Source organism: Lycorma delicatula, chromosome 1 (genome assembly GCF_047948215.1).
Source record: "Lycorma delicatula isolate Av1 chromosome 1, ASM4794821v1, whole genome shotgun sequence".
Classification (NCBI taxonomy): Eukaryota; Metazoa; Arthropoda; class Insecta; order Hemiptera; family Fulgoridae; genus Lycorma; species Lycorma delicatula.
Window position 1 is genome coordinate 257,641,041 of NC_134455.1, and position 23,685 is coordinate 257,664,725.

The 23,685-nt window shown below is 30.0% G+C and overlaps 1 protein-coding gene across 1 annotated transcript in view; it reads right to left on the bottom strand.

The window, feature by feature from the left end:
• The window catches only part of LOC142318296 (uncharacterized), a 229,323-nt gene extending 205,940 nt beyond the window's left edge, over positions 1-23,383 (bottom strand). Inside the window, exon 1 of the mRNA XM_075354867.1 lies at positions 23,244-23,383. Coding sequence (XP_075210982.1) covers positions 23,244-23,277 — 34 coding nt within the window. The 5' untranslated portion in view covers positions 23,278-23,383. The remainder of the gene's footprint in view (positions 1-23,243) is intronic.
• Between the last annotated feature and the right edge of the window lie 302 nt (positions 23,384-23,685).

The following is a 23,685-nucleotide window of genomic DNA, read 5'->3' on the forward strand; positions in this document are numbered from 1 at the left end:
CAAACTATTAGATTTGGACTGTATTGATGTGAAATATTTACACCATGAAAAAGGAAAAAAGATTTGAGGTAAATGTCGGCATAGGGATTGGAAAAGATTCAATGAATAGACAGAAGAAGTAACGAGGAGATTGAACCGGAATAGAAGCTTAAACATACAAATTAATAGATTAATCATACATTTTAATAGAAAATTAATTGACCGATGGATAACATGAAAGGAGAAGAATTGATTAAAACTGTACAAAGAAAAGAGTACAAAGAAGAGAGGCCGGAAAAGATAAAAATTTATAGCCGATAGCCGATCTAAAAGGAAAAGGAAATGGGAGCTATCAAGTACCTAGAAGTTTAGACGGAAATAGATGAAAATGGAGACGGAAGTGGTGCAAGGGAGACCTATCTCGGGATATCTAATATTAAGATGATCTGACAACAGAGATAACGGCTATTACGCAAAAGTAACAGTATTTTTGTGTACATTGATTCTCTGTTTAGATTCTTCCTGTCTTTATGGATGCTTTATTTATTTTATAAAATTGTATTTCGAGGATTTTAGTTGCATTAATACTTTGATTATTTACATTACATATCATATATTTATTTATTTCTTCAATAACAATAGGCTGACATCTAATTACAGTTATTTGATGATATCTGAATTTCGTTGCCAATAGTTAACCGGGATTAGAACCCAAAATTTTCCGAGTAAATGGCACTTACTTTTACCACTCCGCCGTCGGCTGTTTTAGTGCTGTTCCTTTTATTGCATGAAACCTGAACTGTGCTGATTATCTCGATTTGTGTTAGTTTGTAAATAAATAAATAAATAGAGCAATACTATTTATTTACGCTCATAATGACTAGCACCAGATTATAACTGCCGTACTTAAGTTCAAATGAAAGATAAAGAAACGAATGAAAAAATGCCTAGGTTGACCGAGATTAAAAGTAAAAGAATAATATTATCTATATCCTCAATAATCATTGCATTTTTATTGCAATACCAACTTTTATTTTATTTCTTTTAACCACTTTTAAGTCAAGATTGACAACTACGTGTTCTTTGTCATTTTCACTAATATGTAGATTGAAATATTTTTATATTCTCAATATAAAAGTTTTCTTCGTTTATTATATCGATATAATTCGTTTATAATATCGATAATTGTAAGAGATTATTGAAATACTTTTGGTTAAAAATAACCTTATTTTTTTATGAACGGTTTTATGCAATTCGTAATTAAAATCATTGTTAGATGATACTTCGGCTAATATTCTTGAAAGATAAAAATTATTATTCGTGGCTAAACAATCAATCTGGTCCGTATTAAAAAAAAAATTAGTTTTACAGTACTTAAAATCAAATTTATTTATTTTTTGATAATGTTTATATTATTATCATTATTGTTTTATCAGTTCTTTTAATTAATGTTAGTAATGAGTATGATTGTGTTTATTTTTAAATTCAACTGAAAGTTCAACATTTATGTGGGTAATTAATTCATGTTTTAATATTCTAAATATATTTATTTAATTTTATAATTTTTTTTTAAAAGTTATTTTAATTAAACTTTTTTAATAATGGTCATACTGATAAGCGATGATGCGTGCTTCGAAATTTCGTATTTTTATGATATATTAGGAAATGGTTATTTTTTAATAAAAAAAGTCATCAAAAAAAAAACTTAAAAAGGATAATATTATAAGCATGGAAATACAATTTAAAAGCATAAAATTTAAACGAGTAAAAACCTTAATGAATACATTAATAAAATACTACGGTAGCTTTAAGTGATTAAAAAATATATTTAACAACTAAAACATAAGTTCTTTATATTTAAAAAAGTAATTTAATAAAATAATACACTAAAAATAATATAATAAAAAATATCCATACAATCAACTAAAAAAAAAAAAAAAAACAAAGTATAAATAAAAATAAAAATATTAAATTGTCTAAACTTCTCAATCAGTTACATGAATAAAATGTTAAATGTGGTTTACATATATACAACATTATTTTGTTTTTTCTAAGTCAGACTTAATAATTTAAATGATGTACATAGTCAACATAAAAAAAAAAAATATTTAAAACTCAATTATCTAAACATCTCACATCACGAATACTGCTGCAGTCGTCTGCTATGTTGTGACGTTACGAGTGAGCGATAGAATTAAATAAATGAATAATATTATAAGTGTAAAAATTTATTTAAAATGGCCGCTAGTACCGCCACACCCGCGCGAATGAAATACGGTATGCACGCTCACTTTAGTTAGAATCATTGAATTATACAAACAAAAAATATTATATTTAAATAAAATGATAATATTTTTAATTAAGTTGTGTGTGTAAGCCGTGCATCAGAAATAAGCCGCGTGATGAGAAAGTCCTACAATTTTGTTGTCAGCTATTTTATTTTATTCTATTCTTTGGTTTATTAAAACCTAATCAAGTGTTTTATTCTGAAAGTAACTCTAAAAGACCTGTGAACATGGGCATTTCTAGCCTCATTAATTACTTGCAAATCCAGAGTGATATATCAAAACCTAAGAGCATTACTAAGTCTGATGAATTTTTTGTGTTTATAGCGAATACCTTTTGATAACATTGCTGTCACTTAATTTTTCTTAAACAACGGTTTTGTGTTTTCCGATCATATTTCGAATAACTTTGTGGTGTACAGAGCTGATCATCAAGTCGGTAAGAAAGAAATTTGGTGCGGTTCTCTGTTTGCAGTTCAGTCTTCAATTCAGAGCTATCGAAGAAGTGGTTTAGCATTAGTTTTTGTTTGTGTCTAGATTGAAGAGAAAATGAGAGATGTAAGTAATTGCGGTAAGGTAGCCATTATTTTAGCTCTGATACCCCCCTCCCAATTTTACTTGAGAAATATATAATTGAGATAACTAAATGTATCGGTATAAGTTTTTATGGTATACTGATCATTGGTGATTTTAATGCATCCGACATTTATTGAATGAACTGTTCTATTAAGCGTAATGCTCATTTTTATGCGAAAAAGAAAACGAAATTTCTCTTAATTTTTCATGGATGACCTTGGTATGAGACAGTCTAATCATCATATACCCGTAGGCGGTAAAAACGTTATCGATTAGTTTTCTTAAATTGAGGTTAATACTCCAAAGACTGACCATGTTTTGTTTCCTGATATATTACATGATCTCCTTGGTATTTACACAGCCGCTGAGGAAGTAGTTTCAGGAATGTCTGTGAGGCTTACTTTTGATTTTAATCTAGGTAACACTTCTAGTCTTCATGAATCTGTTACGCAACAGGACTGGAATACTGTATTTTCTTCTGCCTACATTTCACACTGGTTGCCTTTACCAGCAAGCTTTGATATCTTTCTAAAAAAAAAACAATAAATAATGAAATAAAATTAAATCAGCATAGTTTTTCAAAGAGAAATACACCAGACGGTGTAAAATATTTAAATTTATATCAAATGTTAGAATTTATTTAATTTAAATGGTTATAAGAACATATTTTCTTTTATCATTATAAAATAATGATTTCGACTATTGTTTAACAATTTGCTGTTTTATTTCATCCATAATCAGACATGAATATTATTGCAAAACGTGATTATATATTATGAAATGTTTAAAATAGTTTTTTTCCTTCTTTGTGATATCGCCGTGTAAGCTTTAAAGCCTGTGCCTGGGATAAGTACATTGAATTTTGTAGCGTTGAATAATGCCTTGTCTGACAGGAATTCCAACCCGGGGGACCTCCGCATGAAAGACGGAGAAGCTAGCGCTCTGCCGTAGAATTTCAATAGTAATGTTATTTTAAGAGGACATTATTATTAAAAAAAACACACACAAGTAACGATAAAGTACACACAGTATCAAATAACAATAATTGTTATTTCAGTATTTTTTGTTAAAATTATTTTTAAAACCTTTGTAGAAAACCTGTATTACGGTTAAAAATAGTTTGGTTAGTCAGTCTTGTCATAACGCTGGTACGAGTCTTCCACATGCTCTGTGTTACTTCCTGAACTTCTACATTCAGCGTATTGTTCTGTTGAATTACGCTTCGAATGTCAGTCGATAGGTATACAAAGTCGTCCTTTGTAACCAAAGTCCCTAATTTACTATTAAATCCTTTGATAATTGTATATGCAACACTCAAAAAAGGCCTCTAAATTATTGAGATCAGATATAGGACAATTTTGATAAATAGGAACCTGAAGAATACTACTACAGAAAACAGGAAAAAACTATAAGTTTCTAGTATACGTCTAGAAGGTTTGAAGAAGTTATCAGGACGAGAGAAGAATAAACAAAAAAAAAATTGTACTGCTACCTGAATAAGTAGAACAATAGTGTTAAGTCTCTTAAATTATGAGCTAAATTTCTTGCCTAAAAGAGGCAATTATAAATTAAACAGAAAAAAATTTGTGCTTGTTACTTAAATAGTCTGTTCAAGTGTTCATGCTCATCGGACACCGTTTGTTTGTCTGAAGAAAAATAAATTGGTTTTCAGTTTTTTATGAATTTTTTTTATTATTTCACACTTCATTAGTTAATTTGTAAATATGAAAAACGATTCGTTACTGTAAAAAATACATGTATATATACACAATAATTTGTAATCTTATGTTTTTAAATACACAGTGATGGCTTATTTTGTGACGAGTTTGTGTGAAGATATATTTAACAACATTTTGGCCTAGAATAAAAACAGCTTTAAAATATATAATTTTATTAACACGCACCATACTTTTTTTAACATATACTGGTGCCTTATTTTGACGAGTTTGAATGCACTTTTACATGAAAAAATTGTGTCCTACAACACCTTTACAATTTATATCGTGTTGAAGGATTATAAAAAAAACGTAAAGTTTTACTTTGTCAAGAATGTACTTAGTTTCCTTATTCCGTCAGAAGAACGTATATATCAGTGATTTCACGAAAAGCTGTTTAATCCAAAAAAATAATGAAAATCATCAGCAGATGTTAAATTTTTATTCATCATTTCATTGCAACTATATTTACTATTAATACTATATTAAAACAATTTTGATGTGATAACCTCACAATTTTCCCAAAAAAAGACTTTTACTTGAAAATAAATTTCTTTCCTGTGTTTCATTAAAACGTATGACCTAGAAAACTTGTGTTTTTGTTATACGTCGTGTAAAAAGGATATAAGTTTAAGGATTTACAAGCTGTTTAATCAATCAGTCGAAATCTAATCACCCTTTCATCTTCTAAAAAAGATGTTCATTATCAAATTACAAACCGTCACATTATATCTATTTTTATATTATCTCTTACTTGGTACTTCAGTTGCTCTGTATATAATTTCATTCGCAGTCGCCGCGCGGGCATACACAAACGCACACACACATAAGTTTTATACCATTAATTCTACTAGACGCACTTTACTTCAAATGAAGTATCACTTTTTTTTCTTGTTTAACCTCCGGAACTATAGTTATATATTGTTTCAGAGGATGATGAACGATTTGTAGTGTGTGTGAAAATGCCATACCTGACCGGGATTCGAACCCGGGACCTGCGGATGAAAGGCCAAGACGCTACCACTCGTGCCACGGAGGCCGGCAAAGTATCACTTGAAAAACTGTATCAAACCTTTAGAATAATTATATAACAAACGGAGACGACAATGAAATAAAATATTATTTTGACATTAATAAAAGATATTTTTGATATAAATATTTTGCAATAAAACTTTCGATAGTGTGAAATTTATATAGTGAGAATTACAAAATATATAAATTAATCATTCAGTTTAAGAAATATTTTCTACTTCTGAACATTCTGACGGTACGTTTATATCAATCAATTTTAAATCACTTTAATCGTAGGACAGAAATCGAAAACTCAATCAGCAATGGCCATCTTTTAATATTATTTCTCTTTGAATTCATAGTGTCTGTTTTTTTGGGCATAAGTTTAAAGTTTGTGTTTGAAAACTTTTGTAGAGTTTAGAAAACTAGGAAAATGATTATCATGCGATTGTGAGTAGATTGCCTTAAGATGTAGTACAGAGTATGTGGAGTACTCTTGTCAACATAATGACACGTTGACAAACCAAGGCATTCTTTAAACATAATACAGGTCTTCTACAAAAGTTTGTTTTGAAATAATTTTAAAAAAAGATATTGAAATAACAATTGTGGTTATTTCAATTACTTATGTGATTTAAATTAACAATATTTTCTTTGTGTTATTAAAATAACATTACCATTGAAATTACATGGCGGAATGGGAGCGTCTCCGCCTTTCATGTGCGTTTCCACCTCCGAATGCCGTCAGAAATGGCATTATTCATACGCTACAAAATACCCACGGACAATCATATCCCGTGCACATATCTCTTCTAGGTTATGTAGCGATATCAACAAGTAAATAAAAAAATTTAAACATTGTACAGTATATTACGTTCTGCAGTAATAACTCATGTCTGATTATGGATGTAATAAAACGGCAAATTGCTAAACAGTTGATAAAATTTCTATTTTATAGTGGTAAAAGAAAGTTTGTACTTCAAATCAATTAAATAAACTGTAATATTATTTTATACACATTTTAACATTTTACGCCATTCGGAATGTTTCTCTTTGAAAACTACATTAATTTTTTTTTTTTAGAAAAATATCAAAGCCTATTGTCAAAAGCCAAGAGAAACTTAATGTTCAAAGATTTTGCAGTAAGAAATGTAGATCTACGAATTAGAAAGAACATTTGGATTGGATCAGGATTGGCCTAACATATTTTATAAGTTTCAAGAATTTACAACACAGAACTCAAAAACATTTGTCATATTAACTATAGAATATTGAAGGATCGTGCAAATATCCGGTGCTCACTCAAACTAAAGTTGCAGCTGGCCATCAAAATGAAAACTTAAAAAAGAAGAAGAAAAGTTCTACCATTTTGCTCAGCTATTCCTCGTTGTTTTTAAAATCTGTGTATTTGCTTAAACACATGTTCTAAACATGACCCCAACAATCATACGGGAATTCATGTCTTTTTGGGGGCTAATTCATATTCTTAATCTCCGATTCAAAATTTCTTTCATTATAGAAAGTTTTTTACTAGAAAATTAATTTTTATAAATTAATAATAATTGATTTTTACGAACCAAATCGTCTTGAATAAATACCAAAGAGAATCTCATAGTTTTTTAACCATTCACATAACAGTGTAAGCATCTTTTTTATACAAAAATGAGGTAAGCATGACGCTCGTTCCTCTTTACTGACTAAGCCGACATTGCCAATTCCAGAGTGGAGGTAACTATTATCTCTATTCATGTTACTCATTATTGTCGAAATAACACCCGAGAACAAATGAAAACTAAAAACAATGACTACCTTCACTTGACTTAGTAATTTATTATGTAATCATATTCTAACACATACAATGAAAACTAAGATATAAATAATAGCTGAATCACATGTATATAGTATAATTAATTAATCATACGTATTTGTACAGCTTTTTTTTTTAATAAAGTTCCTTAATTTTTTTAATGGTTTATTTAAATGTTATAGTTTCAATAAGTTATTTTGTATATCTTTCATTCATGAATCTGCAATCTTTGCTAAAAAAAAAAAAATGGTCACTTATTCTTAAAAAATAACAATATCCACCTTTACCAAACTAGATGAAACTGTTTTCGTATAACTGAACACAATACTTCAGCTTATGAGAAACGATTATTATTAATTTTGCTATTTTGCTACCGTTACCATTTTTAATAAATTGCCGAATCATTTGAAAAACATACCACCAACTTATTTAAAATATAATTAAACGATTTTCTTTTATCCAAACTAAGTTGTTCTATTGATGAATTTTAAAATAATTACTAATTAAAAACAAAAAGATAATTCATCTGTATCCCGTTCAACGTGATACCTCAATACGTATCTGCTCGAAATGAGTTTCAATAGCGACATCAGAATTGTGAGGTTTTTTTTTAGTAATTTTTTTATATTTAATATACGAGTATTTACCTAATAATATTTCAAGAGTTTGCATTTAAATAATTTGGACTTTGAATATAATCTATTGTTTATCTCATAATTTATTTTTTATTTACAAATCTCACACGACATGATCCTTGTAAAGTATTTTTATGTACAGATCAGAATACAAATTTATTTATCTAGTTTTTCATAGCTACTAGATTACAAATATTGTTTTTATAAACCTCGTTTATCCATCACCATGATTTTTACTCTTACTTTCTTCGAGCTAATATTCGTTTGAATAATATGTATTATTCAGGCAAGTTAATACAGTGATCGTATTAATAATACTGTTTACAGTGTAGCAGAAAATCGATGACGTATGTGGTAGTTGTTGTTGGTACTTAGACGTTACAATAGTAGCTTACATCTGGCTACAATAAGTGTTGTATATAGTGTTACCGTTAACCTCTTTATATAGAATTTATTAACATTTTTCGTTTTCGTCAAATTAGGTTTTTATATATTCTGTCACCATAGACGAATATAAAGCCGAAAATTTTTCTGTCTATTTGTTAGTTAGTCTGTCTGCCTGCCTGTTCTGTCTGTCTATTTGTTTGTTCTCGCATTACGCAAAAATCAACCTACCATTTGATTTTAAATTTGTAGGATATATTCTTATTATCCCAGGGAAGGTTTTAAGCCACTGACCGAGCCCTAGCCCCCTTTGAAGGTGAAGCTGTGAATTGAAGATATTAATTAAAGAAAAAAAGATTACTCCTTTCATTTCGTTATTGTATTTCTATCACCATTGCAACAGAAATAAGTTAAGAATTTTTCATCGTCAAAGGTTTGTGTACTTTGGGATTTTTACTCAAGGTTTACGTGCTTATCAGTTGTTTAACAACTGATTTTCAAAGTCGAAATTTCTGAAGTTTTATTCCTAGTAAAGGTTAGTTGGTTTTATACGAATTTGAATACGAGGCAGTGCATACCGGTGTACGTGGTGGTTGGGGTTCAATTAAAACAAATTTCAGGAATGGTCGGCCTGAATCTCTCCAAGACTACATCTCATTTACATTCCATATATATTCTCATCTCACTGGGCCGCGGGGGACTGCTTATTGTTCGCTAGTTGAACAGATTATAACTACTCATGAGAGAAAAAGTGTGTTATTTTAGTTACCGTAGTCACTTCTATTCTGTGTTTTGCAATTTAGTTCCTTTTTCAGATTTCTATAAAGCCCGAATACTTTAATTGTTATTTATCAGTATTATTCTCACAACGGTGAGGGTACCGAACACTACGAGGATCCAGGGGGCGAAGCCCTCTGACTCGGATTACAGTTGTAGGAAAGCCAACGCCATTACTTATTCTGCGCTCTGCTACTATATTCTCTCCACAACTATAATGATCTGAAACATCTTGGGGATGAAGGTCACGCGACTTCCTCATCTTGCACCCCCACCGCCAACAGTATTCTGCAGCAGCGCGAAGCGCGTACAGCCAGGACATCACCGCATCCATCATTAACAATTTATCAGAAATTTAACAAGCCCGCACCCAAAAATATAGTATTTTCAGTAGATAACTAAATCACAAAAATTGAAATTAAATTTTTCAATAACCCCGCTTAAGGTATTTTACAAACGCAATAAGATTATTTCATTCTAAAAAAATTGTAAGTGTTTCCCATACATTTCGCGATCGAAATATATGGGAAAACACAACTTTCGTAAAAATAGAAAACATATTTTATTTAACTAGTTATAAAGGTTCAGGGACGCGTGGACGTCCTGGTGATTTTGTATATTTAACAGAACCTGTTTCAACGAAGGTTTGGTGACAAGAGTCATTCCTTTTTTTATTACTATTGGGTATCAGTCACGTACAGAGGCAAATTTTTTTAAAATAAAAAGCTGGAAAAATTATCATTTGTATTATTCATTTAATAGTTACTCTAAATAGTCTATGTTTAATATTTCAAGACGTTTTACATCATGTTTGTCACCGCATACCCAATTTTTATTTTGTAACACAATTTCAACCAGTTCAGATTACGATTTCATGTTTATCGTACATGCAGTTTCTTCGGCTGATCTTTAATTGTGAAAGTTACGTTATTTTAATTGTGTAAGCGTTTGTAAGGTAGCAAGTTAAAATGGCAGCAAGTAGTTCTCATCTTGGAAACAATCTAAAAAATTATTTATAGGGTATATAATTATTTAAAAAAATTTGTGCGTAGCAAACCTAATGCTACCATTAAGGAGGTGCAATATTATAAATGCAATATTAATGCAATATTAGAAATGACCGCCATCAAGTGTGCTGTATCAGTGCGTACTGTATAGAATTTTTGTCACGAAGGTAATGAAAATACATCAGCTCAAGTCGAATTATGCGAATATTCTTTTGAATAGCCTCAAAAAAATATCCTCATACAAACTGGATAACGGATCCGGACGATTTGAATAAAGATATAGTTTGTCGTTCCATTCAAGAATTTTACGATGGAGGAGAGTATCCGACGTGCAGTAAAATTAGAGACATTTAAAATAAATTACCGTAAGTGCTATTCCACGTGGAAAATTGTAAGACAATTACGGTCCCCCTTTTGTAAGTGTAATGACAGCAGAAAACGTTTGATGGAGAGGTCTGACATTGTTCTTGCTCGGATAAACATTAAAGTAAAATGCACGAGATTAGATAAAATAATTCTCGGCGAATTATTTACCTAGATAAAATGTGGATAAATAGATAAACCAGAATCATTCCAGGAAATACATCTGGCAGAATTCAATAAACAGGGGTAGCCTTAAGATTCCGGTTGCGAAAGGATCCCATTTAATTATGTGCCACGCTTGTTGATATGATCTTAGTTTTATAAAATACTGTGCTCTCGTTTTTCAGTCGAAGCATATGTGGGAAGTCTACCAAGAGATAAACGGTGATGCATTCCGAGAGTGGTTCTTAAATTTGTTGGGATCATTGGAAGAAGGCTGTGTTATCGTGATGGATAACGCCAGGTATCATTCTGCAGTTAAAGAGAAAGTGCCAGTGACAACACAAAAAAGACGGAAATTATTTCACGGTTAGAAAATAAAACAAAAACACAATCTCCAAATTACTTATATTGTTAATAAACACAGAGAAAAATACAGATGGTATGAGATTGACGACATTGCAACAGATATAGCAGAAATGGTGCGTGAAGTCGTTCGACTACCACCGTATCACTACGAGAATAATCCAATCCAGTTAATTTGTGCGCAGATAAAAGGTCAGTTGGCAGCCAAAAACAGTAAATTTAAAATTAATGACGTAAAAACATTATTGGAAGATGCCATAAACCGCGTAACAATAAATGACTGGAAAAAATACGTTAGACATGTAGAAAACCATCAAGTAGAAGATTTTCATAAAGAAGGATTGTGGGACGACCGCTTACAACGCATTTTAGTGAACTTACAAGAAGATGACAAGGACAAAAATACGACAAGTTTATCAGGTGATGAAGACTTATAATTTATTTCAGGCGATATTGCCTTTCAGATCATAATTTATTTTGATTTTGTGTAAAATTTTACGAATTTTTCAGTTTTAAACTTCGTATTCAAACGTAGCGATAACAATTCCACATTTTTGAGCATGTGGGAAAATTATGGAAATATTTTGTGTAAAATAAAAAGTTTCAGATGTGAGATAGTAACTTATGCGCACTAGAGTAATGCAATAAATATTTTGCTAATGAATACGTAAGATGAGATAACGAAACTTTGGTCTGTAAAGAGAAAAGAAACAATTCAGTATTGTATTATTACCGTGGTGTAGAGAGAATGAGGAGAAACCTTAGGCAGTGGAAGGGGAAAGATCGTGTGTCCCTCACCCGTAAGATAATCTTAAATCTTTAATAGTAAAGGTCAAGTATTAACTTAACCATGTTCATTTATAGTAAGGATATTATATTCTAAACCCCTTTAGAACATATGAAAACAGAATGTCAAAAGCTGTAATAATTCTTTAAGTGCGTTAAACCAACTGCTGAAGATAGTAGATAAACAGAGATTTATTATTGCCCCAAGTGTAGGCAAATAAAACAATTTTTTCTGTGGATAACTTTAAAAGAATGATCTTATAAAAAAAATATATCTGGCAGAATTCAACAAACAGCGGCAGCCTTAAGATTCCGGTTGGGAAAGGATTCCGATTAATTATATACCACGCTTGTTTCTATGGACTTGGTTTTATAAAATACTGTGCTCTCTTTTTCCAGGCAAAGAATACGTGAGACTTCTACCAAGATATTTGGTAGAAGTCCCATATATGACAGAAGGGCTGATTTCCGGTTTTAGCTATGAAAGAAAGGATGTTGCCGTAATGATTTTTCAAAATAATATCGCTTTCGGTGTTTCTTTTGTATTTCATTTTATGTTAGTATCATCTGTTTAAAACGCTAAAAACTTAAAAAAATTGATTTTCTTGGCCACCAGCCCTTTCCTTCATATCAGATCACATTTTGGATTAATACGAAACTAAAGTACTATAACGAAACAAGCTCATACCTGGCAGTGCTTGCAAAGATTTGATTTTGGCTTCAAACATGATATTTTGAATTTGAATCTTTGCAAATCCATTTCGCATCTGGCAGTGCTCGCAAAAATCTGACTTGAGCTATAAACTTAAAGTTTTAGGATCATTGGGAAACCAGCTAGCATCTGATGGAGCTCGAAAAAATGTAATTTTGGCTTTCTAACAAATCAACGTTCAAGTTATAACACAAAAACCCAGTTTATTTTTGCCTCTAACTCAAAAATCAGTCGGATCCTACATAAGTGTATAACGTATTTATTGGAACAATACACAGAACATCCTAGCGTTATAAAAGAACACCTGATACTAACATAACATGAAATAAAAAAACACCGAAAGCAATATTATTTTCAAAAACCATTACAAGAGGGCAAATCTTTTCTTTCTTAACTAAAACCGGAAATCCGCCTTTCTGACTTACTGCGTTTATTAAGGTACCTAAATGGTACTGCGAGTTCTTTTTTAGCATTAAAAAAAAAAAAAACAATAAAAGAGTTTTTTTTAAATATTAAGCTAATTATTTAGCTTTTTTCTGTATTGTTATAATTTAAAAAAAATAATGTTTATTATTCAATACATTTTAAAATAATTAGCTTAATATTTGATGTGTACTAATGAAGCTGCAGTTTTGATGAAAGCATTAGTTTAACTGCATGATTTAATTCAATAATGACAGATACCGCGGGAAAAATCAAAATAAAATAACGAAAAGTACGACCTTTTTGGCTCTAATTCCGGTTCCTGCGAATCGATTTTCTTAAAAATCAATAGGTTTTTATTTCCAATAAATTTACACCACCCACCAAGTTTCATTAAAAAATCGGTTAAGATTTGCATCCGGTAGAGGGAACGAAAATATCTTTTACATACATATGTATATAAACATGGCCGGGAAAATTAGCCCAAATTCCAAATCCTTTGGAAATCCGCTGAAAAGGTGACACTTATGATCCAAATGGAACAGAAACTGTTATTTCTGACTGCCCATCAGAGAAAGATTTAAAGTTAACCTCTTTTAAACTGATGTGTACTTTGAAGTACAGTCAAAAGAGATACCTCAGAAACGGATTGCTTCTTGGTCACAGATTTGAAATCTCGTTATGAAAACTGACCAAGGAAGTAGCCACTCTAAGTAAAACTATTAGTGGTAGCTGCTTTTGGTACACACGACCCAATTCAGGAAATATTTTCCAAATCACCCTTAAATTATCCACTTTTGAATTAAGAAAAGTTATGAAAAACTTCTCTCAAAGTGTCTGGACAAGAAGAAGGATAAACAATGTATTATTATGGAGGAATGAATACAATAGAATGGAACAGCAGAAATAAATAAAATCACTATTATAATAACGATGTTTGTGTTTGTTTAAATTTCTATCAAAATTTTCGATGTTATACGTAGTGCTTCATCGAAGGAGTGTCATCACCCTATCCAAAGACACCTGTTCCAGCTGTGTTACTACAAATATCTATTCATATTCCTTCCAATTCTTTACCTATTTTTGTTCTTTTGTTATACGAATATACCTTTTATTTCCTCTAAATAACGATATTTCTATATTAGCACGGCATGATTTATTATTTCAAGTTCGATCTGCATAAATAATAATAGAAGATATAACTATCGCGTCTTATGAGCTCAAATTCTTTTTTTGTGCGTGGACGTACTGTTGAGAAAGTAAGATAAGATTTAGATGCATATCTTAACAACGTTTTTTGTAGGTTACTCTTGTTTATTGGTAGGGTTTGAAAAAAAAATTGTTTCTTTTTGTAGTTGTTTTGTCCACCTACATCTTTTTTGGCCTACGCTCTGACCTTAGTGGTAGTCATAAAGATCTCCGTACATTCTTAAAGGCATGCTTATAGATTGACCTACATGTTATCTTTTTAACTTTCTCTTTATGGATAAGCAAACTAAAATATAATATAAAAGTTCAGGCCAGGAGGCGATGGCAAGGATGGTGATTCAGATAACTTGATCGAATAAACAGACAACTAGATTATCAGAATCTATTAAATAATCTGTCTTCAATAACCTGTCTATTAAATGACCTGTCTAGATCTTTCTCAATATCATTCGGGAGATTTTCGCATCCTCATATTCTTTGGTGGAGTATATTCTTAGAAGAAGATTAAACAAGAGAACTTCTTACAACTATTTTATTTGAACATTTTAGTCATCTCTGAGAATTTCGAGGTTTTGGATTTTTAATCTAAAAATTAAGACATATAATTCCCCCAAAATTATATGTTATGATCCACGGTTAAATCGGCAGTTTCTATTTCTTAGAACACATACCTGAGACAAATAGTACGCATTTCCTGTGTAACTACATTTTAATATACTTATATTAAAAATGATTGAAGAGGGTTGGGATTCCTGAAAAGTTAAAATAAGTTACTATCCTCTATCTCCAAACATTTTATTCAAGCAGATAAAATAGTTGTCAACTATACAATCCGCTAATTTTATCCAAGCTGATGGACTGCTGAATCATACAGACGGAAGATGTACTTTGAAAAAACTCTCTTATTGCTCCGTAACAATGACTATTCTGACAAGCTAAATTGATTTATTTGAAATTTGTAGTATTCAAAGAGTGTAAGGACAGATTAATTATATTGAATAATCATTCACAAATGGTAAATAGACTGTGCAAAGATGTTCGTTACTTATAACCTTCCCAAGCCAAAAAAATATGCAAACAAGACATTGATCTACGCAGAAATATTGTATGATCTGTTTTAAGGATAACTGGAATAGACGGTAATATCTTCGTTTTCTGACTGTTGCGAAATTTAACAATCGATTTAAGAAACTTAATTTTGTTGGACAGGGTTTTAATGTTTTAATTGCCACGTAGTAAGGTTTATTACCAACAATAATGTGTACTTTGGTATTAGATTGGGTATCACAAGTATTATATCCCGTATTCAAGCCATTTAATTGAAATAATTCCCTTGAAAAAAAATCCTTTTTAAATATAAGAACAATCATGAAGGAACAATCATGAGGTGATCCTCAAAAGTAAGGATTTATTAGAGAACTCAAATCAACCCGAAACAAAACTTTGATAACTTTGTTAGTTCAAATATGGGATAGCTATTTAACTAAGTTTCCTCAGAAAATTTTCCTGAATCTCACGAGAGGATATAGAAAATATGCGTGATAAAACCACCATAGGAGTCCTCTTGTTTATATATTTGGCCACAACCTTTATTTAAAAAAAACGTGCTTCGTATAAATTTTTTGTTTAATATTTTGGTGTTTGACTTCTGCTTTGTAGCGGTTTATTATTATTTTTTACTGGTGCGAAATGTTCATTATAACTTTCTTGGATTTTTTATAATTTTTTTTTAGCAATTTCTGATTTAAGAATCTTATCGGAAGAATGAAGGCCTTTTCAGAAACGATGGGATCTGGCAATAACGACTTTAAGTTGCCTTGTAAAGAAACAAAGTCGTTATTCTGTTTATGATCTTGTTTATAGAAAAATAACTTTATGAACATTTTACTGAGCAGGCAGCTTTACGGCACTTATGAGTGTCCGAGCCGGATGCATACTTTTTACGTTTGGTCACCAATTACTGTTACTCTATAACGTTCATCAACGTAATTTTCCTCCTTTGTAACCTCTGTCACTTATATTCATAAAATAGATAAAAAATCATACTAGTCAAATTTTATTCCAGTAAGAGGATCTCTCACTTCTTTGCTACATAACTCTAGTGTAATAATTAACATCAGTCATTCTAAATAATTTGGTTGTCGAGCTTCGTGTTTGATCGGGGAATTTAAATCTTTCATCTACCTCACCGACCATGATGTGCTAAACTGTATGGCCTTAACTTCAGATACATTACCCGCGATGACCGTATATAAATTTGCGGAAAGATATCGTCATATTCAGGAGTGTGCCATTTAGTGATGGCACTTGAAGTAGTAATAAATATAACAGATCCAGTAATTCAAATATAAATGCGTTTATTTATTTTTTTCAATAATCGTAATATTTAAGTTAGTTTAGCCACATAGGAATACCAGGCAATAAACTAAGACGATGTTGCCATTAAGGAAGCTTACATTCCTTATAACTGAACTTCTCAGAGATTTTTCTAATTAGCATACTTTAATGCTTTATGAAACTTTGGTTGAGGATAGTGTTGTAAACAGTGGACAGGCAGAATGGTTGATCGTTTTTCAACAACTAACTGCGACATATTAACGATAAAATATCTTGTGGGAATAATCGTTGCAAAGCATTCGCTGCAAAAAATTTGTCCTTTATCGGTTGGACTTGGGTTTAACAAATTAAAGTTAACCAGCGTAAAAAAAATAATTTATAGTATGAGATTCTAACATCCTATCTACCGCATTTCTAAAAATCGGATCTGAAGAAAGTTAAGTGGTAAATAATTTCTTTTTTCAAATCAATAGCATAAACGAATTTCAAGATTGCCTTACTTTTTCTATTAGCCAGTAATTAATTTAATTTTATTTTAGTTAGTTATTTCTATACGGCGATCTAATTCGTGGCAACTAAACTATCATAGAGAATAATTTTATAATGGTAAAAGCTAACAATAAAAGGTTCCAAGTTTTATTATTTAGTATAATTAACCGTTTCATTTTATTCTTTATTGTAACTCTGTATACGAATGAATAAAACATTTTTAGTTGAGATAAATTTCACTTAATTAGTATATCGTTTGATATTTTTACGCTAATTTATGCATAAATATATATACAGAAATGTGTTAAGGTGTGTGCATACACATGGATATGTATTTATAATAAGATTTTTTTGTGTTGGTGGTATTCTGCTGAATTCAGGAAAGAAATTTCATTACATTAACCTTAACACTATGTAAAAAAGACATTTGTTTGTCTTTTTCTTGCCTATTATTTTTCCTTTTTTTGTAAGAGTTTTTTATGGTACAGGTAACTTAATCTTTTCCACTTTTAACACCAAGCTGTTTTTCTTGGTAGCTTTGTTTTCACAGCATTTTATAAGTGACTTCCATCTCACTAAATCGGAATGTAAAAAAAAAAACAAACATTATATTTATAAAGAGCACGTGCGTGTGTGTGTGTATGTAACTACCCCGCGCCCCACACATAGTTATTTTACCTTAGCATTGTAAAATGTGTTTCCATGAGCCAAATTTGCAGAAGCAATTAGAAAAAAAATTAATCTTTCACTTAGAAAACAGAAAAATAATTATTTTTGCTCAAATTTAATATACATACTCACTATTAGCGAGCGTCAGTCTAATTATATTTTTCCTTAACTCTACTAGAAAATTATTTGCTTTCTATATAATTATTTTCTATATGTAAACAATTATTAGCTGTAACTAGACAATAATTATTTAAAGGGAGAAAAAATTATTTTGTTTTTACACAAAGTTGAATTACAAAAGCTGTTTTAACGTAATTCTCTAAGAGAAGATTTTTTAAAATTTTAAAATTAAATAAAATCTGCAACGGAAATTCAATTTTTATCGAAGGTGAATTTTTCCCTTGGGAAATCTGATACATGAATATCAATAAGTGTAGTAATAGGAAGTAGGGTCTGGTCGAAGAGTTTATAGTTTAGTTAGATACTACTTTCTCATGCCATACAATTCCAGATTGAAGGAGTTGTTCCTGTAAAAAAACTATTTTTTCTCGAAAAAGTATTTAATTTCTGAAGGAAACTAACCTCTTACAGTCATTATAGATTAACCGTTATCTCATTTTATATTTAAACGTGTCAACCCATAATCGTTAATCATTAATATAATAATTTGCTACTCCCGGAGGATAAAGTCCCTCGATCTCAGGAGGATCCGTTCCCTACACTGGGTCTTGAGGTATCCTCTGGGTACGAGAAGTTTGCCTCGAGCTGTGATTCCTCCTTGAATATATTGCCCTTTTTCAACATCCATCCTCTATTCGTATCTTTGATCCCGTTTTTCTATTCTTTAGTTCTGCAAATGGTAAGTCTATGTTCGTGCCAGAATTATCCTGTTCTTCTACCGTGTGATATATTTGTGGAAATGTTTATTTTGGAATGAAGTAATAGGAGACTCTCTTTTCTTTCCGTTGGAAAGCAATAAGCATAATGGATATCCTATCAATTGAAGCCAGTTCCCCTAATTTCTTTTAAAATACAAAGTACAAAGGGGTTGGTAAGCATGCACACGGTCATAGAAATGGAGTAAAATTACTCTGATCTACATTTTTTGTTAAGAAATAAGATATTTTGAAAAAAATATATGTTAGTATTCATCTCAGTTAGATATTTTTTCAACTAATCTCTCAAAATTTTAATTTATGAAGAATTTGTTATTAATGAAAGCTTATTTTCTTAAAAATGTTTCTGAAAGGACAGTGAGAAAAACGGTGTTGATTTCTAAAATCTTCTTCTTTTACATTAATGAATGAAAAGGTTTTATCCAAAAATAAACTGTGGAAACAAAAATACCTCTGATATTAAGCAAAATTTGGTAGTTTATTAGATTTAACAGTAAATTAAACAGAAAAATTATACAAAGGTGGGTAGTTGGGTTTACGGTTTATTTCTATTAAATGATCTTATTAAGTATGCTCTATTATTGATATTATTAGGTATCCCACATTATACTTACATACTATTTTATAATGAAACAATTCTATTTTAGAAATTATACGTGTTTACTGTACAGAAAAAGTTTTAAATAAGTAAATAATTTAAGCAATTATATATACGTTATAGGCCGTAAGTTAAAAAGAATAGTAATAAAAAAATTATATAGTCATATTAAAATCGTATATGATCTAATGATGAACTATTATTATTTAAACGCATTGTTTTAATTTAAAACCAACCGTAAACCAAATCTCAAATTAAGATGGTAAACTTAAAACCTGGATTCCGACTAAGTATTGAATTTAGTTTTCACCGAATGTTCTAGTCCAAAAACAATAGTAAAACTTTGCAGTTTTAAATTAAAGAATTTTTTTAGAGCAAGATATATATTTTACACATCTTTACTCTAGATCTTAAAGATAAAAAGTTAAGATGTTATACATGTGACAAGTTAAGATATTTTTTCATAGTACATAAAAATGGTAGGTAAATTCAATGAAAACTGCGCTGTAGAATATTTTTGGTAACCATAATATATTAAATTTACAAAACACGTTAACATAAATATAACAGAAAAAACAACGATTATATGCGATCTAATTTTGATTTACTTGAAAGATTGCTATGACTCTTTTCACCGACTAAGCAATTGAGAAAAAAAACATTGTGGCATTTTTTAATACACAGATCATTTGATATAATAAAAAAAAGTACGATTATATCAGTTTAAAATAGCGATCTTTATTTATTTTTTTCATTACACCATTGTTACTAAATTAGTCTATATTTAAAATCCTATTTATGGTAATTTTTTACTTTTCTTTCCAGAATTTACTACTCTTGTCAAATCGTTGTCAAGATCTTGTTTTATCATAGGTTAGCTGTTCGTTGCATTTTTTTTGTTCATGCTGACAAGTTCTGGGAAACTTCCATTGAATAAGAATATCGTAAAATGGATATAAAAATCAATTTAAATTGATATTAAATGGCTTATAACAGATAGCTTTTCTACATTATTTTACAAAAGTGAATGAATTCAGAACTTCACAGTCAAGATGATCAAAGAATCATAGTTGGCAAACTTTTACCGATATATACCGATTAATCTTCCTTTAAAAAGTTCAGAAAAAAATTGTAGTGTTCATAAGTTAAAAATACTCTAAAGACATATTCGTTCAAAATTATAATATAAAATAAATTATAAAATATAAAAGTATACCTAAACTATTATTACAAAAAATTTCAGTTCTTAAAATGAATAAATGACTAGGATTTACTGCACACTGATTTTTATAAGAAAGGTGAAATTTATATAATGATAGGTAAAAAAAGTCAAATCCTGCAAGAACCCCTATCGTTGACAAGTTTAAACAGGCCTACCTTGATAATCTTTTTACAACTAATCATACAGTAAAAATCACGTGCTTACTCAAACTATTTACCTATGGTTCCACTTAAGGAGCGGATTGTAAATATACTGGTTGTAGAACAAGTAATTAGGTATCACTCTTCTTGTGAAAGAGCTTTCATAGTATTTACTATTTGAGAAACCTCTACGACTATTATCGGTCTAAGGATTCCGCTTTCAGAAATTTATGGGATTCTTCTTCCTCTTATTTCATAAGAAGCATTTCATATAAACTTTAATAGATGGATTAATATTTGTGCCGGTGCACGGATTAATCATATCCAAGACCAACTCAAGCTTACAGTTTCATTAAAATGGGGTAAGCTACTCAGGATTGATGCCCATACAGATTGGAAAAACTTTCAGTTTTAAATGTGCTGCAGTCGTACGTAACCGACCGTGATTAAAATATTACTTTGCGCATAACGGCTAACGACGAAAAATAAGCCTGTCCAAAATATGTAACGCTTTCCAAGAATAAAAACAAATTAGCTAAGGGATCAAATGTTCAGGGTTTACAAATTTAAATTAAAAATATAATAAATTAATGGAAATAAGGTTAGAATGCTTATACAATAAGCAATACAAATAAGTGTTTCCATCTATTTTAAAATGAACTAAAATGTCATCAACATAATGAACTTGTCAGTTAAAAAAAACATGAAAAATCCTCTTAGAATTGTTTACAAATAAATATTGAACACGCTCTACATACATCTTGAAATTTTTATGCGACTATAAAAATCAAATACATATTTCAAAATCACAGCTAAGAACAGGCGAGGTCAACAGTTTTTGCCTCCGGTCCGAATTGGAAACAAAACTTTTATCACGGGCCGAACGAACTATTAAAATTTAAACATTTTAAATACAAAAAGGACTCATTTAAGTAAGCAAAATTTTATTATGGAATTTGTTTATGAATAAATGTAAGTAATTTAGTAAAACAAATTAACAAAAAAAATTAATGTGACGTGTTAAGTTTTTTTAAATTTCCGAATTTTCCATTATTCAATTGCTTACATATAAAGCTAATATTGAAAAATTTTTCGCGAGCCGTATGTTGACCAAGCCTGATTAAGAACAAAGATAATTATAAAAAAAAGAAAGCAGCTTAATTAATAATGTCAAAAATGTTGCAAGATAAAAGATCAAGGAAAACAAACTTCATTTCAACACCAGTATCTCAGGTTTTATCTACATCCAAAAGATGTGATATTATTTATAATCTGTATTTTAACGTGCTGAAATTTAAACATTAGGTGTTGTATTATTGGGAAAGTACATTTTAGAGTGATATTCAACTATTCTATGCACGTTTTTAGGCTTTCTATCTTGTTCAAACGTTTTAGCATGTCATTCAACTACCCACCACAAATAAATACCAATTTTTACACGGAGAAATTTGCCATAAACTAAAAAAAAAAAAACATAACATATATATATATTAGCATAGAATTAAATCCGCGGTCGTAAAATTATAAACCATACTGTATGACTAAAAATCTTTTTTAATATTTAGCAAAGGTTAACTACCGTCTGGGTTAGCAATAAAAGTAAAATAATAAAAGTATTTTTATTATTTTTTAAAAGAAATCTATAATCGCAGAAAGAGGGTTTATAATTATAAAATAAAAGAGGAGGTGAAATTTACTTCGCGTTTTTTATTTTTTATAAAATATATTTATTTTATTTCCTCATGTATACGTTGCAAACTCTTCAGCTATGAACAATAGACAACCCCATCCGGTCCAGTGAGATAAGGATATGTATGACATGGAAATGAGGTGTAGTCTTGTACAGACTAAGGCCGACCATTCCTGAAACGTGTGGTTAGTTAAACTCCAACCTCCAGAGTTCCCGAATCCACTGTCTGTTATTCAAATCCGTACAAAAACAACCAACTTTTACTAGGATTTGAACCTGAAAACCGTCGACTTCGAAAATCATTTGTTAAACTGATTTGCGACAACGAGTTTACCACTAGAACAGCCCGGTGGGCTAATAAAGTATAGTGTGGAATTATATTAAGTTGATAAGTATACCGATGTTATCTTAATTATTACATAATGATCATTTTTAATGAAAAAAATAAATAAATTTTATTATAAGCACGCGTGTATATACTACTACTAAAATATAGTTGACATTTTCTCTTTGTAAATGAATATCTTGTAAGAATAAAAGAGGCTATCGAAAAAAAAAGAAGGAATATAATTTTTATGAGTAGTTAAAAGGTATTTAATATTTTATCTTAATCGTTATTAGGCTATTGGCCAACACAGTAATTCACGTTTACAGTTTGTCTAAAACATTAATATAGTAAATTTTTTTAACATTAACATTAGTTTTTTTTTGTTGATATTTTTAAAGTTTCTTAAACGTTTAAACCTATACATGTGTAAATATATGGAGTCCAAAAATCGGATGTACAAATTAAAACAACAATAACCATTAATAATGTATATACCATTAATATACCATTAATAATAGTTAAATGTAATAGTTATATACAAATGTTAAATGTATAGTTAAATGTAATAGTTAAATGTAAATAGTTAAATAGTTATATACCATTAAATAATAGTATATACCATTAATAATGTTCAATGGAATATTTTTTAACGGATGTTATACACATATTAGATTTCTGACCTATCAGGCTTGCAATTATGAAGATGAATGTCATATCTTATGATGACACTTGTTGAATCGAAAATCTAATAGAAGAAGAGTACACCGTCCTCTGATGAACACGAAATTCTCTACGGATGGTAACTCGTGCGTTGATCACGGCTCACTACGCCTCGGCACCACGAAGGAAACCGGCGCATGCTTACGGCTGTGGCTTACCGATTTTGCTGTTTACTTGCCGCATCAATTTTCACGTTACACATCTTAATTGTCATTAGGTTTTAATTTATCAGAATATTCTACGCACTAAAAAATTTAAATAATTTATTCTAAACCCTAGAATGAATTTTAATATGATTTAGCTACTGTTTAAAATTAATCCCGTTGTATAACTAAACACAAAAGTGATGTAACATTAAAACCAAGAGAATAATTAATTACAAAATTTATCTAGTACAAAATC